At 49.3% G+C, this 16903-nt stretch overlaps 1 protein-coding gene across 2 annotated transcripts in view; it reads left to right on the forward strand.

The window, feature by feature from the left end:
- The window catches only part of KLHDC4 (kelch domain containing 4), a 29476-nt gene that overhangs the window by 5609 nt on the left and 6964 nt on the right, over positions 1-16903 (forward strand). For both annotated transcript variants that reach the window (XM_084756446.1, XM_084756447.1), the window contains 4 exons: positions 572-670; positions 5990-6126; positions 13840-13932; positions 15510-15669. In XM_084756446.1, coding sequence (XP_084612572.1) covers positions 572-670; positions 5990-6126; positions 13840-13932; positions 15510-15669 — 489 coding nt within the window. The remainder of the gene's footprint in view (positions 1-571; positions 671-5989; positions 6127-13839; positions 13933-15509; positions 15670-16903) is intronic.

Consider the following 16903-nt stretch of genomic DNA (forward strand, 5'->3'; position numbering starts at 1 on the left):
AGGCCAGCCTGGCTTACAGAGAGAGTCCAGGACAGCCAGGACTACACAGAGAAACCCTGTCTTGGAAAACCAAAAAAAACCAAAAAACAAACAAAAAAAAAACCCCAACCAACCAACCAAACAAAAACCCAGCACTTGAGAGTCAAGTCAGAGGCAGGCGAATTGCTATGAGTTCAAGGCCAGCCTGGTCTACAAAGCCAGTCCAGGACAGTCAAGGCTACACAGAGAAACCCTGTCTTTAAAAACCAAAAAAGAGAAAGAAAGAAAGAAAAAAGCCACAGGCTGAGGCTAGTGTTCGGAATTCATGTTGTGGTGGGCTGGGCTGAGAGGGGCCTTTGGTGGGTTACACATGCACAGTACATCTTCCATTTAGTATTTTTACCTGTGAGACTTAAGTCTGTGGCAAGTTGGGAGCATCTGTCATGTCCTCCCAGACAGTTTTGGGGCTTATAGGCCTGTCCACACTGGTGTGGATTAGTGTACAAGCTTCCTAGAGAATGTACTTCTTGCTGTTGTCAGCTGGCTGCCTGCATGTCATTTGTGACATTGATGACCCACTTCCTTCCTGCAGACCTTCATGTATAATGAGCTCTACATCTACAGTATCAGAAAGGACACCTGGACAAAAGTTGACATCCCTGGCCCGCCTCCAAGGCGCTGCGCTCATCAGGTAAGGCCAGAACTGACCATCACAGAGTCATCTACAGATGAAAGGCTGTCTCCTGCATCCCTGCTACATCCTCTGGGGCTAGCTAGTCTTGAACTCATGACTTTAAGCCTTCTGCATGCTGGAATGAGAGGCTGGAGCCGCCAGCCTGGGTTCTGATGTCTTCTGTGAACTCCCTGCTCTGAATGATGTGCTGCTTGAACGCAGCGCTTCATGTTGACACAGCACCTGTTGGGTTAGAGCATCCTGTGTGCCCCCGGCTGGGGGGAGTGTTCAGGAGTGGCTCAGATGGTGGAGGAAGGGAATTATTTTGGGTAAGTTATATGTTTTAAGCTCAAGTTAGCTCTTTTTGCAAATACAGGAGAGTGTGAGAGCCGCTCTGCCTCTCAGGAAAGCTGCTCCCAGTGTCAGGTGTTCCTGAGCTCTGTACCTCCCCCCCACCCCCATCCAACACTAACAGTTTGCTCTCCTTTCCCTGGAGGAGGGTGGCTGTGGACACTAGGGACAGCTCTTCTGTGTTGACTCTGGAGCCAACTGTGAGGCTGTGTGCCTCTTCATTTGATTGTTTCCCCAAAGTGGTACAAGGGTGCACTTGAAGTGTGTTTTCTCATTGTGCTGGTTGATTTTGTCAACTCTGCAGAAGCTGAAGTCATCTGGAAAGAGGAAGCCTCAGCTGGGGAACTGCCTCATCAGACTGTCCTGTGGACACATGTGGGGCATTGTCTTGATTAATGATTGATGTGGGAGTGCTCAAACCACTCTGGCTGGTGTTGGTCCTGAGCAGGTGGTTCTGTGTCATACAAGAAAGCAAGCTGGGCCAGCCATGGGGAGAAAGACAGTAAGCAGCCTTCCTCCATGGCTTTTGCTTTGGTTCCTTCCTCCAGGTTCCTGCCCTGGCTCCTCTCAGTGATGTATACAGTATAAGCTGAAATAAACTCTTTCTTCTCCAGGTTGTTTTGCTCTGTATATCTGTGTTAGGGTGTGGATTCCCTGGAACAGGAGTTATAGTTGTGAGCTGCCATGTGGGTGCTGGGAATTGAACCTGGGTCCTCTGGAAGAACAGCCAGTGCTCTTAACCGTTGAGCCATCTCTCCAGCCCCAATCTTTCTCCTCCTCCCCCAAGACAGGGTCTCTGTAGCCTTAGCTGTTCTAGACTCACTTTGTAGACCAGGATGGCCTCGAACTCACAGCGATCCACCTGCCTCTGTCTCCCAAGTGCTGGGATTAAAGGAGTGTACCACCACGCCCAGCTGCCCCAATCTTTTTTTATTGAGACAGTTTCTTACTGAAACCTGGGACTTGGTGATTGGCTAGTAAGACTGGCCAGCTAGCCAGCAACCCCAAGAATTCTATTCCTGCCTCTTCAGCATTAGGATTACAAGCACAAGCCACCGTGTCCAGCTGCTTTGTTTGTCTTTTTTTAGATGTGTGTTCTAGGGGAGTGAGCTCAGGTCCTCAAGCTAGCACAAGCAGCGCTTTACCACCGAGTCATCGCTCCAGCCTATGACTGTTTGTTTTTAATGTGTACATACATGAAACCCTATGGTGCTGTTCTGTATAAATGGTGACTGGAAAGTATATACCCCTGGGTTTGCTTTCATGGTGCCCCTTGGCAACAAGCTCCGCTTCTCATGTGTGTGGCCAAGTGCATGCCATGGCACATGGAGGAGATGAGAGGACAGCTCCTAGGAGTTATCTCTCTCCTTCTGTGTGTTCCAGGATGTGCACAATAAGTCCTTTTACCTGCTAAGCCCTCTCCCTGACCCTTGATCTTCTGTTTTTCCTGGGCATCGAGGATCACTAAGTGACTAGGTTCTTTCTGTATTTACATCTTGGCCTCTGTAGTGAGATCCAAGCCACTGAGGGCTGTATAGTGTGACCACTGAAAAGAAAAGACACTGGGTAGAGGCTGCTAAGGAATGGGTTCCTGAACCATCTCTCTGCAGTATCAAAAGCTCCCTGAAGGATGGTAGAGAAGTCCCACAGGGTTAAACAACTCCACATTAAACCCCAAGTGGAAAACTGGCTCCTTGGGTTCCTATGTTAATTTTGTTTTTTTTTTTCTTTCAAATATGGAGTTAATAGATTCCCCCACCCCCATTTGTATATGTAGGACTGCCATCTATAGTGTCCCTGGCTGATATAAGAGCACCACCACCAAGGTGTCTTTCTGCCCATTGCTGGCGTGTGTGTGTATATATATATTTTTTAAAACTGTTTGTATTTCAAGTGCACTGGTGTTTTGCCTGCCTGCTTGTCTGTGTGAGGGAGTTGGATGTCCTGGAACGGAACTTACACACAGTGGTGAGCTGCCATGTGGGTGCTGGGAATTGAACCCAGGTCCTCTGGAAGAGCAGCCAGTGCTCTTACTACTGAGCCATCTCTAGCTCTGAATATGCTTTGTTTTTGTTTGTTCATTTGTTTTCTTGAGACAGGGTTACTCTGTGTAGCTCTGGCTGTCCTGGACTCAATCTGTAGACCAGGCTGACTTCAAACTCAACAATGGTCCACCTGCCTCTGCCTCCTGCGTGCTGGGATTAAAGGTGTGCGCTTCACTGTCCAGCATGTGTGTGTTTTTAGCATGGCACTCATTTGGAGGTCTGAGGACGGCGCTTTGGGGGACTCAGTTCTCTCCTTTCAGCATGTGACTTCCAGCGACTAAACTCAGGCCGTCAGGTTTGGTGGCAAGCACGTTTACCTACTGAGCCATTGCACTAAATGCTACTTTTCCTTTTCCATAATTTCAGTTCTTGATGTTTTTCTTTGTTCCACTCTTCTAGCTCCTTTGGTGAAGACAGGGTTTCTCTGTGTAGCCTTGGCCATCCTGGACTCACTTTATAGACCAGGTTGGGCTCGAACTCACAGCGACCCCCCTGCCTCTGCCTCCCAAGTGCTGGGATTAACTCATTTCTTCTTACCAGAGGCTTTTAAAGCTGCACATTCCCTCCAGATGTGGCTACAGTTCTGTCCTGCGTACTTTGTGCTTTGTTTTTTCAGATCATTGGAGTGAACGTAGAGCATTCTGATGACTTTAGATACGTTATTTGTCTTTTGGGTTACAGAATTTAGCAGCTATTTAATCTATAAATACTTTGGAATTTTTTTCCAAAGTCTCATTCCATTGCAAGGAAGCCTTCCTGACTTAGACTGTGTGAGGGTTCCCCTGTGGCCAGTGTGATCTGTGTGACCTGTGCCTTCAGGCTGCATTGCCTGACCAGCCTTCAGTTCTACCATGAACTCACTGATGTATCCCTGATGACCTGGGTCTCGAGTTTCCTGCCTGTGCTAGTGTAGCACTTCCCCTTGGGACTTGGGTTTATATGATGGACCCTAGCATCTTCCCCAGCCTCTTTAGTGCATGTTAAAGACTTTCCCTTAAGAACTGTGCTCTAGGGGCTGGAGAGATGGCTCAGTGGGTAAGAGCACTGTTTGTTCTTTCAGAAGACCTAAATTCAATTGCCAGCACACACTTGTGGCTCACATTCCTGAGAGTGTCTGACTTGAGGAGGACTTGGTGTGAGCATGGATAGATGCTTAAAGGAGAAACTGTGCTTTCCATGAAATGTGTCCATCCCCACTCCCTAGAGGCCCCAGTTCCTGACTATAAAGCCAGTCAGGAATGCCTCAGGAACAGCTGTACAGAAGCTGTACAGGCTGCCACTCTGTGTTCTGTCTGTGGCTGAGAGGCAGACCTGAGCCTGGCCGTGCTTTGCTGCTTTGTGGACCTTGGTCTTGCTCTGGGTCTGGTAAGAGTCCAAGGCCTGTCTTGCCCAGCTTGCTTCGCAGATGCAGGCCTGGGGACTGGTTGGGACAGTAGACACTTCCTGCGGAGGGAACCTGAAGGCCCTACCTTCACTGCTTTTGTCAACCGTTCCTAGTCTTAAAGTCTATTTGTGCTGCCATAGATAACACAATGCCATGTCAGAGTAGGCGGGAGGCAAAGACCTAGTGTCCAGGTACCACTGTCATAGTGTAGGGCGTTGTGGGCAGGGGTGCGCATTTTGCTGTTCTAGAATTCAGGAAGTAGAGGTAGGAGGAGCAGAAGCTCAGGGCAGTCCTTGACTACATAATGAGATTGAGGCTAGCCTGGGCTACATGAGGCTTTGTTTTTATTTTTAAAAAGTCAGTTTTGCAGAGGATGTTCAGACAAATAGCAGGCCTTACCTTTAGATCTTTAAAAATAAACATTAATGTTCTACAGATACTTCGTGCCGATGTTTATGATCCTTTGAGAAGTATGGAGATGCCCAGGAATAGGTTAAGTGGACGGAAACAGACTGGGGAAGTGGCTCTCTTGTTGCCTAAGTGTAAGGACCTGAGTTAGGATTCCAGCAGCCATGTAAAAACATGGGCACGATTGCACACACCCCCGTAACTCCAGCACTGGCAGGGGTAGAGACGGGAGGGTCTCTGGAGCTTGTACACCAGCCTAGTCCAGGCTCGGAAACCTCGTCCTGAGGAGAATAAGGGAGAGAGTGATAGAACAGGGGACTCAGCCTCTTCCTACCTCAGCACCAACACATAGGCTGACATATGTGTCCCCTTGTACATATACCTCACACAGCTGCATAAATTTCACATTCATGTCCACATACCTCACATTCACACATATGCTTTACACATATGCCACGTACCTCTCACATCCATACACATGCATATGCATACACCTTACACTGACACACATGTATGTATATACAAGCTCAATACACTCATACACATGTGCATACATCTCATTCACTCATACATGTATGCATACATCTCACACAGGTGAATGTGCCTTATGTACATGTCTACATACCTCAGTCCACACATGTGCATATCTGCACACACACACATATATCTCACATTCTCACACACGTGCATATACACCACACAGTTGCATATTCCTTACATACAACTCACACGTGTGTTTACACCTCACACTCACACATGCATATACCTCACATACACCTGTACATAACTAACAGTAAAACAGTGCCAAAATGCGTCCTTGTAATTATTTTATAAACAACAGTGATATTTGCTCATTGATAGCATGTGAAGTTGTTGTAACTGCTCATTTAATGGGACAGGGTGTTGTTTGAATGTAAGTAATGTAAGTAGATGTTTGTCTTACAGTTTAGGGAAACATGGGTGTGTTAGGTCTTTGAGTATAATTAATATGCCTGGGAAAGTCTGTTCGAGAAGCTTCCCCTTGGAGGCAGGAGACAATGGCTGAGGGAGTCCCTGAGATTCCGGGTGGGTGGTGCTGCTGCTGCTGGCCATGCTCAGGCCGGCTGTGCTGTCTTGTGACTCACCTAATCTGTGTGCCTTGTCTAACAGGCTGTGGTGGTACCACAGGGTGGCGGGCAGCTGTGGATCTTCGGTGGGGAGTTTGCGTCTCCTGATGGTGAACAGTTCTACCACTACAAGGACCTCTGGGTCCTGCACTTGGCCACCAGGACCTGGGAACAGATTCGGTAAGGTTCTGGGTAGGAGCTTGAGTGCCGACCTCAGCTTGTGTCCTGACCGAGTTTGAGTTGTGGGTGGGACTAGGAGGCTGCAGAGGGCTGGCCTGGGTGGTGGGAGGAGGGCTTTGGTGAAGGCGTTGTTTGGGGTGGTGAGCAGTGCGCGCTGTGTGGGCCTGAGTCACCCCCATGGTGCAGCTCCTCTGGGCTTTAGGCCTGCTGCAAGTAAAGCTGATCCTGATAGAGGTCTGTCATGCTAGGGCCAGGAAGTGGCCCCGTGTCAGACAGGTGGAGATGTAACTGGGAGGGCTGGTCAGGGGAGGGGGGACCTCCATGGTTCTCAGGAGAGCCAGGCTTGCAGTGCTGGTCCCTGAGGCTCCCCTCTGCTGTGCGCTACCACCGCGTCTGCGCTGTCTTACTGTGTCTGAATGAATCGCTGTGGTGAGGGACCTGGTACAGTGGCCGGTTGCCTGCAGACTTCCTGACTTCTTCCTCTCTGGGTGTTGCCAAACCCTGTTGGCAGAAGTGTGTGTGCCACAGTGTAAGGTACTGTCCTTTCTGCAGTAAACCAGAATTAGGCAGGGACCAGGACTCTCACTGGAAGGGGTTGGCTGTCGCTGGAGGCCACGCTCAGGTGCCTGTAACTCCTGATCCTCCTGCCCCTGCCTGCTGCTCTACAGTGTCGTGCCACTGACGACCCAGAACTCAGCTGCCGTTTGTAACCCTCAGTTTCAGCTACAAACTCGCAGCAGGTGCCTGGCTAGGTGCTTATTCATGTGCTTCATGCTTTTGTTTTTGTCCACGTCACTGTTAGAGGAGCCTCTGCCGATAGTTTCAGGCTCAGTGTGACCTCAGGCTTTATCAGGGAGAGTGTGCTGTTAGAGACCCAGCAGGATGTGCTTTGAATCACTTGCCTCCTCTCTAGATGTAATGGGTGTTTTCAAGTCATTCTTGGCCCCTTTAGGAAGCCCAGAGTCCTCAGTGAAATGTGCATTGTAGATACATGCAGAGCCAGGTCAAATGTCCCACCACAGCTTTCTTCCCCAGTATCTACAAGACTGCTCCTGTTGAGGTTAGCTAAACCAGTCTCCTTGATCCAGCTGTCAACACAAAGCCTGCTTCCCTGCTTCCCTCTCACTCAGCTGTGTGCAGTAGCCCCGCCTCCCTGCTTCCCTCTACTTAACCAGCACTCTGAGCTGCCAGAGCCTGTGGTTTCTCCACCACACATCCCAGTCCCTTTTCTGTGTGTCTGTGTCTGTTCTGCCTTCCCAGTCAGATCTGTCCTTGGAGGAAGTCAAGGGTGAGCACTGTCCAACCTTGCCGTGGTGTGTGCATGCCTAGTAGTTGCTTTCAGTCTCTAATCAGTGTCACTGTGTCAGGGGTCTGTGATGTCACACCCCTTGTGTTGATTCGAGCCTGACTTAGAGTGTACAGCCCTGATGAAGTGCATAAGAACAGTGTGTTTGAGGACCTCAGTGGAAGGGCTCATGTCTCCACTTAGCTTTAGACCAGCCTGGCCTCAAACTCATGGAGATCTGCCTGCTTAAAGGCGAGCACCACCACTGTCCAGCTTCTGTCATTTTTAAATTGATGTAAAGAAAAGGAAAGGCCCTCCAGCCAGAGTGGGCACCATTTGCCTCTTTGCCGTTTCTAGGGTATGTTTGTCCTGGACAGTGCATTTGATTTTAGTGCATATTTTGATTCCTTTGGGGAGTAAGTTTCACAGTCAAGGGAATTGAGGTTGAGTAAGATTGATACCAAGAAAGGAACCAATGGCCTGGGTGACATCTGAAAAAAGATGATGCCATTTTAAAGATAAAAGTTTCATTTCTTTTATGTGTGGGTGTTTTGCCTGTGTTTGTGTCTGGGCACCCTGTGGGTAGCTAGTGCCTGAGGAGGCCAGAAGAAGGCATCAGGTCCCCTAGGACTGGAGCTACAATTGTGTGGTGCATGTAGGTGATGGGTTTCAGAGTCACCCATGCTCTTAACCAGCAAGCCATTTCTCTACCCCGAAGCGCCTTTCTCCGAGCTTGCTTCCAGAGCTGCCTCCCATCCCAGCATGGGTTCCGTGATGGAGAGTCCAGTCACAAAGCCCAGGAGATTGCCAGTCGCTCAGTCTGTGTCCGGTCATGTGAGAAGCCTGTGTGCCCTGTACCTGCTCCCTCTGTCCACCAAGCCTCTGCTCTGCTTTGGACCCATCTTTCCCTGTGCACTGGTTCTGAGAGACTGGACTCTAGTGCCTGTGGCAGGAGTTTGCTTGCTACTGTAAAATATTTCACTATGTGAACGTGTTCTGTCCTTCAGCCCAGCTGTGGCAGGCGGAGGCTTACACTGCGTTACGCGAGCGCGTGCCTCTTCGGCTCTGGCTTGGCTGGCAAGCATATTCCTGCTCCAGTTCCAGTCGGCACTACCCAGCAGCCTAGTGCATGTCAGTAGCTGTTGACAGTCACTGGACACTCACACAGGAAGTCACTTACGTCATAGCATTTGAAGTCTAGAAGAGAAATAACACTGCTGACTCCTAGGGACAATCTCCATTGTCACAGGAGCCTGGCAGAGCATCAGTGCACCTTTGATCCTAGCACTCGGAAGGCAGAGGCAGAGACAGGTGAATCTCTGTGAGTGTGAGATCAGCCTGGTCTACAGAGTTCCAGGACAGCCATAGCTACAGAGAAACCCTGTCTCAAGAAAGGACAGCAACAAAACCCCTCACAGATGTACTCCACAGCTTGGGTTTTAGTTAGCTCCAGGTGCGGTCAAGAGCAGCCCTCTCAGCGCTCAAGCATGAGAACCTTGAGTGCAGACCCCACCACTCACGTAAAAGCCAGGCACGGTGCATGCATTGCAGACAGGAGAGTCCTGGGGCTGCCGCCCAGCAGGGGCGCTGGAACAGAAAGTCCTGTCCGGAGGACACTGTCTCCATAGAAGAATGGATAGTGAGGAAGATGCCTTTGTTTTCCACGTGTGCACCCAAAGGCTCAAGTACACACATGTGCAACACTCCCACTCACACACACACACACTCGTAAGGTGTATAATTGAGTGGTTCTTAGCACGTTCACTTGTACAAAGCAATACTGCTCTCTCAGGCTAAAGAAACTTCTCCATTCCTCAGTCCCCCAGTCTCCACTTTGAGTTTGCCTCTTGTGGCTGTGGATGGAATTCTGAAATACTGTGGTGTTGGTGTGCTGCAGAGAGACACCGTGGTCACAGCAACTCTGATAAAGGACGCTCTAACTTAGGCTGGCCTACAGCTGCAGGCTAGTCCATTGCCATCATGGCAGCGTGCAGGCAGCCATGGTGCTGGAGGAGTTCTACATCTTGATCCAAAACTAGGGCAGGAGGAGGCTGGAATTCCACACTGGGTGGAGCTTAAGCCTAGGCACCCCACAGCAACAAGGCCACAACTACTCCAGCAAAGCCACACCTCCTAAGTGCCACTGTCTATGGGCTAAGCATTCAAACACATGAGTCCACGTGGCCAAACCTCCTCAAACCACCGTACGTGGCCTTTAGTGTCTGGCCGTTGATGCAGCGTGAGATTTTCAAGTTCACCGTGTTGTAGTTCGTGCCAGTGTTTTATTCCACAGCCCAGTGATCCGTTCATCTGTTGACAGACGTTTGAGTTATTTCTACACTTTTGTTGACATTAAATTTCATATGCCTTCAGTATATAATGAAGAAAAGTTAGTGAAAAGAGTGTCTGGTCTGAGTGTGCTGTTTGAGCAGGGAGCCAGTGTTTAGTCTGTACTTGTTACCGGGAGCAGAAGCATGCTTAGGCCACTATGGAGGAGAGGCTGGCTGCAGCCGGCACTGTGGTGACGATGGCGGGTCTCAGAGTCTGGTGTTGCATGGCTTTGCCTGAGAAGTCTGTTTCTTTTCCCCTGTAGAGAGGGCAGCAACAGGCTGGATATTCTAAGTCTAGCTTGGCTGACTGGTGCACTTGCTGAAGTTACTTCAAGAGTGCTAACACCGGTTATACCGTGGAGGCGTCTAAAGACCCTGTTCCCGGGAATGGAGGGCCTCGGACCCCTTTTACGGTGGCAGGCAGGCTGGGTGCCCCAAGACCTGCCTACCTCTTGGCTCTGCAGCAGTATGAGGTTTTCTGAAGAGTGGTGCCTGAGAACCTAACAAACAGCAGTCAGATAGGGACCCATGATGCATCACTGAGTGCCAGGAAGGAGCAAGTGCCATGCAGGCAAAGTGACTAACTTGCAGGAACGCTAAAGGGTGATCTGGGCTGTGAGAGGGTGGCTTCTGACCTGACCATGACTTCCCTTGGGCAAACAGCCGAGTATGGTGGGGTATCTGCATGCCGAAAGTGCACTGTGAGAGAGAGGGTATGCTGCCATGCGGTGACTACACCATGGGAGTGGGCAGTGTTTCTGTTCATTGATGGGCACTGTGACCTTGAACTTGAGCCCTTTGCTGAGCTTGGCATGGCCCTGGACGGTGGGTACTGGTGAGTAGGAGCATGACCATAACTCAGCACAAGTGTCGAGTGCTCTGGCGTCTGAGTCATGGACATTCTCCCTGAACACCCCACAGTGGCTGGGTGGTGGAGTTGGTGATGCTGGCTGGCAGCACGCCCTGTGGGAATACCATTCCGCGCATAGCCCAGAAGAGCTAAGAGCCTGGCACCCACACCATTGCATTTGTGTCTTTGTGCTATACATAGGCTTCTGGATGAGTGGGGCAGGCTAATTTTTTTAACTCCATATTTAGGATTGACGGCAATCAAAGAGCCTATTGGAGTTTGGGATATAAATGGGCTCTTGAGAAAATAGCTTTATTTTTCTAGAAGGTATCATGGGACCTTTGAAGCTGTTAGGGGCCAGTCCTAAACCTCCATGGTTCTTGGGTCATAGATAGCTAGCTTGACAGTGTCCTTGACAATGTCACTGGCAGCACTGGGAATGCCCAGTCTCTTTCATGTGTGCCGGGTAGTAGAATTAGGTGTGTGAATGCGCTGGCCCAGGTGTACAGTGAGCACCTTCTCCAGACTCCGCACATGATGGGGAGCTTGGCCTCCAGACACAACAGTCAGCTTCTTTCTTGTACTTGTGGCTGCAGAACATGGCTGTGCTGTCCTTTCAATCCTGGGATGTGGCCAATAAGGTCTTTTCCTTATGTGCGCATTCAAGGCCCCCTCTGCAGCCTGGTCCAGAGGCTCCTCTTGGTCTCAGGAAGCCTGCATGCTGTGTGATGCTGTGCCCCAGACTGGCTCTTCTGAGCCTGGAAACTGATGTTTGCTTTTTTTGTTTGTTTGTTTTTTGAGACAGGGTTTCTCTGTGTAGCCCTGGCAATCCTGGAACTTCCTCTGTAGACCAGGTTGGCCTCGAACCCACAGGGATCAGCCTGCCTCTGCCTCCTGCGTGCTGAGATGAAAGGTGTGCACCATCCTGCCTGGCCTGATGTTTGCTGCTTTTAATCTTGGCATTTGAACATGCTGACTAAGTTACAAGTCGTACAGAGCAAGGAGAAGGCAAATAAATCGGTTGATAAGCTGTGTATTCCCCAATATAGTGAGGTTTTCCTGCCCCGGTTATAATAAGAGCGAAGGGGACTTGAAGGGTAAAGGGTAAAGCTGCCCTCCCTGCTAGAGTAGAAGGGTGCATTGGTGTGAGGTAAGACCACCCAAAGGGGCGCCTGAAGGATGAGTCTGGAGACTGGAGTCTGGAGAAGGTACTGATGGCTTCTGGCTGACTTCCTATAGGCAAGTGTGCTGGCCATGGTGAGTGTGTTAACAGAGATGTTGGCTCTGGGAAGAGCGTAGTGGCGCCCTGAGTTGAGCTAGGGAGGACCCCAGCAGCCCCCGTGTGCTGTGTCTTGAGTGTGAAGGGTGGGTTTGGGGCAGGATCCTTTCAGCATTAAGATTCTGTGTGGATGCATTTGGTAGGAGTCTTGCTGTGTGTGTGTGTGTGTGTGTGTGTGTGTGTGTGTGTGTGCGCGCGCGCGCGCTTGCTTAAGTTTCATTTTATTTGTTGTGTATGGGGCAGGAATGTGGATTCAGGTGCCTGTGGAAGCCAGAAAAGGGTTTCAGATCCTCAAAGTGCAGGAGTTCCAGATAGTTGTGAACCGCCTGGGGGGCAGGGGGTGCTAGAAACCGAGCTCTGCTCTTCTAGAAGAGCAATTAGTGCCTTTAACCCCTGAGCCATCTCTCCAGCCCCCAGTTGGTGGGATTTTTACAGAAAACCCTGTTGGTGGAATTTTCCATTCTGCTTGGGAGCAGTGGGAGGGCCTGGTGAGAGCACTGCACCGAGGGACTGGGGCACTGGTTTTCATGTAGGACAGGAGGCTCCTAACCCCTGAGGGTCTTAAAGAGCAGGCTGCAGTAAACCTTGCTGGCCATGCTGTGGCCTTCCTCTGCTAGCCAGCGCCCCTCCCCAGGCCCCTCTCCATCCTCCCTCTTTCCACATCCCCTTTTCACAGTGATGTGTGTTCACTGGAGAAATCCTGAGGCGTGCAGAAGACAGTAATACAACTGTTCCAAATACCAGATTACGTATTATGTAATGTGTTTATAGCCTGCCTCTGTCTTCCATTCTTTCAGCATTTTGCTATGATAGGAGATATCTCAATCTGATTCTTTAAAAAAATGACTGATAGAATAAAATGGAATTCCCACTTGGCAACTGGGGAAGTTTATAATCTTGCCCTATTATTTGTCTGGTGTGTGGGGTGTGGATGATGTGGGTGTGGATGCTAGAGGTCAGTGTTTGGTGTCTTCCTCAGTGCTCTCCATTGTAGTGTCTGAGACAGTCTCTCATGGGACATAGAGCTTGCCAGTAGGTTGGGCCTCTTCTGTTTCCCAGTATTGGGACTGTAGACCATCTGCAAACAAACAACAATAATTAACATCTATACTTAATAATATATAATTTACACTTATATATTATGATTAATATCTTACTATGTATCCTAGGCTGGCCTCGGCTCACAGAGATTTGCCTGACTCTATCTTCTCAGTGCTGGGATTAAAGCTGTGGGCCACCATGCCTGGCTTCTTTTATTTTTATTTTTTTCTGGTTTTTCGAGACAGGGTCTCTCTGTGTTAGCCTTGGCTGTCCTGGACTCACTTTGTAGACCAGGCTGGCCTCGAACTCAGAGCCTGCCTCTGCCTCCCGAGTGCTGGGATTAAAGGCGTGCGCCACCACGCCCGGCTGGGATGTTTTTTAATAGTGTGTTTTGAAGTTATTTATTTGACAGAATCTAACCGATTATATTTACCTAAAAGACATTTATTCCAAGTCAGAGATTGATTTCTGCTATTTTGGAAGGCCTTTCTATCTGGGAACTGAACCCAGGCTCTTACACATCCCTGGGAGGTGATCTTGCCCCTCAGAAGTGCTATAGCACCGGGCAGGATTGTCAAGCTGATTCTGGTCATTTGAAGAGATAATGAAAGCACTGAAAATGGAAATCACGGACTGAAGATGCGCCTTTGTGGTCCAGAGCACAGGTTGCTCTTCCAGAGGACCAGGGTTCAATTCCCAGCACCAGCACCCACATGGCTGCTTACACTTTCTATAACTCCAGTCTCAAGGGATCTGATGTCCTCTTCTGGCTTCTGGGCACCCACATAGTACACAAACCCACATGTGAGCTAAACACCCACACACATAAAATACAAATAAATATTAAAAAAAATAAATCAACAGATTAATATTTTTTTAAAACCCACAGAAATATTTAATTTTTTAAAAAAATTCCTCTTCATTTTAGATCAACAGGAGGTCCCTCAGGTCGGAGTGGGCATCGGATGGTGGCCTGGAAGCGACAGTTAATTCTTTTTGGTGGCTTTCATGAAAGCACGAGGTTGGTACAGCAGATTGGGTTTCTTCTGGAGCACAGGGTAGAGGTTGCATGGGCCAGACATTCTGGTTATGCACAGAAACACTGTCCGATCACTAACTTCCTGGGCACACAGCTTAGCAGCCACATAAAGCAGTGAGGAAATCATGGGTTTGTCCTTACATGACGTCAGATCCTACTGTGTGCAGATTGCTGGTCACTGTTTCACAGTGGGCTTTGTTTGGCTGGTTGGTTTTTTGCCTGTCATTTTAAAATTAGAACTTTTTTCAAAACTTAGTTATTTTATTTAAGACTCTTCAAGGGACCAGAGACCTGGCTCACTAGGTAAGAGCACTTGCTGCTCCTCCAGGAGACCTGAGCTCAGCTCCCAGCACTCATGTCTGGTGGCTCACAGCTGCCTGGAATTTCACCTTGAGGGTGTCTAATGCCCTAGAGAGCTCCTGTGTGCCTACATAGACATACACACATGAGTGAAAAAAAGTCTTTTTAAAATACAAACCTATTTAGGAAGCAGACAAAATGGCAGCCCTACAGTGAATGCAGTCACCTTCTGTATTAAATTAGCTTGACTTTTAAATGCCAGCACTCTGCGTTTTCCTTGAGACAGTTGCTCTCTGTCTTCACTTCAGAGCAGACTTTTCTCTTTTTTCTTTTTGGTTTTTTGAGACAAGATTTCTCTGTATGGCCCTGGCTTTCCTAGACTCACGTTGTAGACCAGGCTGGCCTCGAACTCACAGCAGTCTGTCTGCCTCTGCCTCCCAAATGCTGGGATTAAAGGCGTGCATCACCACGCCCGGCACAGACTTTTTTCTTTTACTGAAAGTTGTAGTTTGAAGCCTGAAAAGACTGGATTCTTCTAGAATCCTGGAGTCTCCCATCCTCCATGTGTCTTCCAGAGAGCTTGTGAGTTTGAGGGGCAGCCAGCAGTTCCCATGGCTTCTTAGCAGCCAGCCCTTTGCCAGCTCTTCCACTACAGCCTTTAGGGCTCACAGTGGCTTTTTAAAGCCCCTGGCTTGGACTATTCAGCTGCACGGTGTGGAGTAATGGCTGTCCCACCCTGCAGTCGCTCTGCTTTGTGAAGTTTAGCTCTTCTCACAGCTGGAGGGCAATGTCTGTTCTATGGCAGCCACCCAGAATGGCGAGCCTCCCTATTTTGTTTTCAAGAGCCCTCTCTGCTGAGTGAGCATCATTAGGTGGAACTTCCCTGTCCAGCTCGGGTGGTGGGTGTGAAGGCTCTGTCTCTGTCCTGTGGCTCAAGGGATGCTCTGTCCTGCCCATCCCTGCCTTAGTTCTTACCAAGCTGTCAGTCCTCAGTCCTGTGGTCTGTTAGACTTGCTGTTAGTCCTTAGCTGGAACATACCTCTCGAGCAGGGCAGTTGTACTGGGGTAGGAAACGGACAACTTTCACGTACACTGCCCTGTGACTGTGGCTGGAGTTGCTTTTGATTTTTTTGTAAATTCAGGATCTGCTGCCCTCTGTTTGGATTTAGACTTGGAGAGGTGACTGAATGAAACATAAGTTTGCCTTCCTGCCTTTTCCTGTCATCTCTGTGGTGACCTGTGCCCTTTTCTCTTACCAGGGACTACATTTACTACAGTGATGTGTACACTTTCAGCCTGGATACCTTCCTGTGGAGCAAGCTGTCTCCATCAGGCCCTGGGCCCACGCCCAGGTCAGGCTGTCTGATGGCTGTCACCCCCCAGGGCGGCATAGCCATCTATGGGGGCTACTCCAAGCAGGTAAGGGCTGCAGTGCTGGGCAGTAAGAGGAGCTCCTGCCTAGTGCATTGGTGTGGATCTGCGCCTCTGTAAAATACGGAGTCTTGTTTGTTTTTGTTTTTTGAGACAAGGTTTCTCTGTGTACTTTTGGCTGTCCTGGAACTCATTCTGTAGGCCAGGCTAGCCTCAAACTCACAGAGATCAGTCTGCCTCTGCTTCCCGAGTGCTGGGATTAAAGATGTGTTTTGCTACTGCCTGGCTAGAGATGGGTGCGTGCGTGCGTGCGTGCGTGCGTGCGTGCGTGCGTGCGTGCGTGCGTGCGTGCGTGCGTCAGAGGTTAAATCAGGCATCCTTCTTCAGTTGCTCTCCACCACATTGTTTTGAGACAGTCTCTCATGGGACATAGAGCTGCCAGTTGGTTGGGCCTCTTGGACTATAGATACCATTTTCCAAGCCCTGACTGCTTTTATGTGTGTGCTGAGGTTGCCGGCTTAGGTCATGTCAAGCCAACCTCCAAAGAGTACTGCTGTGTGAGCAGTCTGTATTGATTCTGTAGACGTCATAACGACTGCAGTGTTCCCAAGCCAGATCTCAGGAGTCTCCTGCTGGCTTATGGAGTGCGTGTGTCTGCAGGTGCTGGGTTATGGAGTGCGTGTGTCTGCAGGTGCTGGCTTATGGAATATGTGTGTCTGCAGGTGCTGGCTTACAGAGTGTGTGTGTCTGCAGGTGCTAGCTTATGGAGTGCGTGTGTCTGCAGGTGCTGGCTTATGGAGTGCGTGTGTCTGCAGGTGCTGGCTTATGGAGTGCGTGTGTCTGCAGGTGCTGGCGACACACTTGCCCTGCTCCTCGTTGGTACCTTGCCAGTCCTGACATTGCCATAAATTAGAGATAGGATTACTGTCTCATTTTCTTTAAAATCCTTTATGTGGGCTGGAGAGATGGCTTAGTGGTTAAGAGCACTGGCTGCTCTTCCAGAGGTCCTGAGTTCTATTCTCAGCAACCACATGGTGACTCACAACCATCTATAATGAGATCTGGTGCCCTCTTCTGTCATGCAGGCAGAGCACTGTATACATAATAAATAAATAAATCTTTTAAAATAAAATCTTTTATGTTCCAAAAATTCTCAAATACATAGTTAACCTGAACTTTTTAAGTGAAGCCTGCATGCTGTGTTTTAGCATATTTGTGTGATCATGTGTTTACACATCTGTGTCTGTGTCCCTGTCTTTGGTGTAGTTCTTTTGTATAGTTG

Source organism: Acomys minous (genome assembly GCF_964271855.1).
Source record: "Acomys minous genome assembly, chromosome: 14".
NCBI classification, from domain to species: Eukaryota; Metazoa; Chordata; class Mammalia; order Rodentia; family Muridae; genus Acomys; species Acomys minous.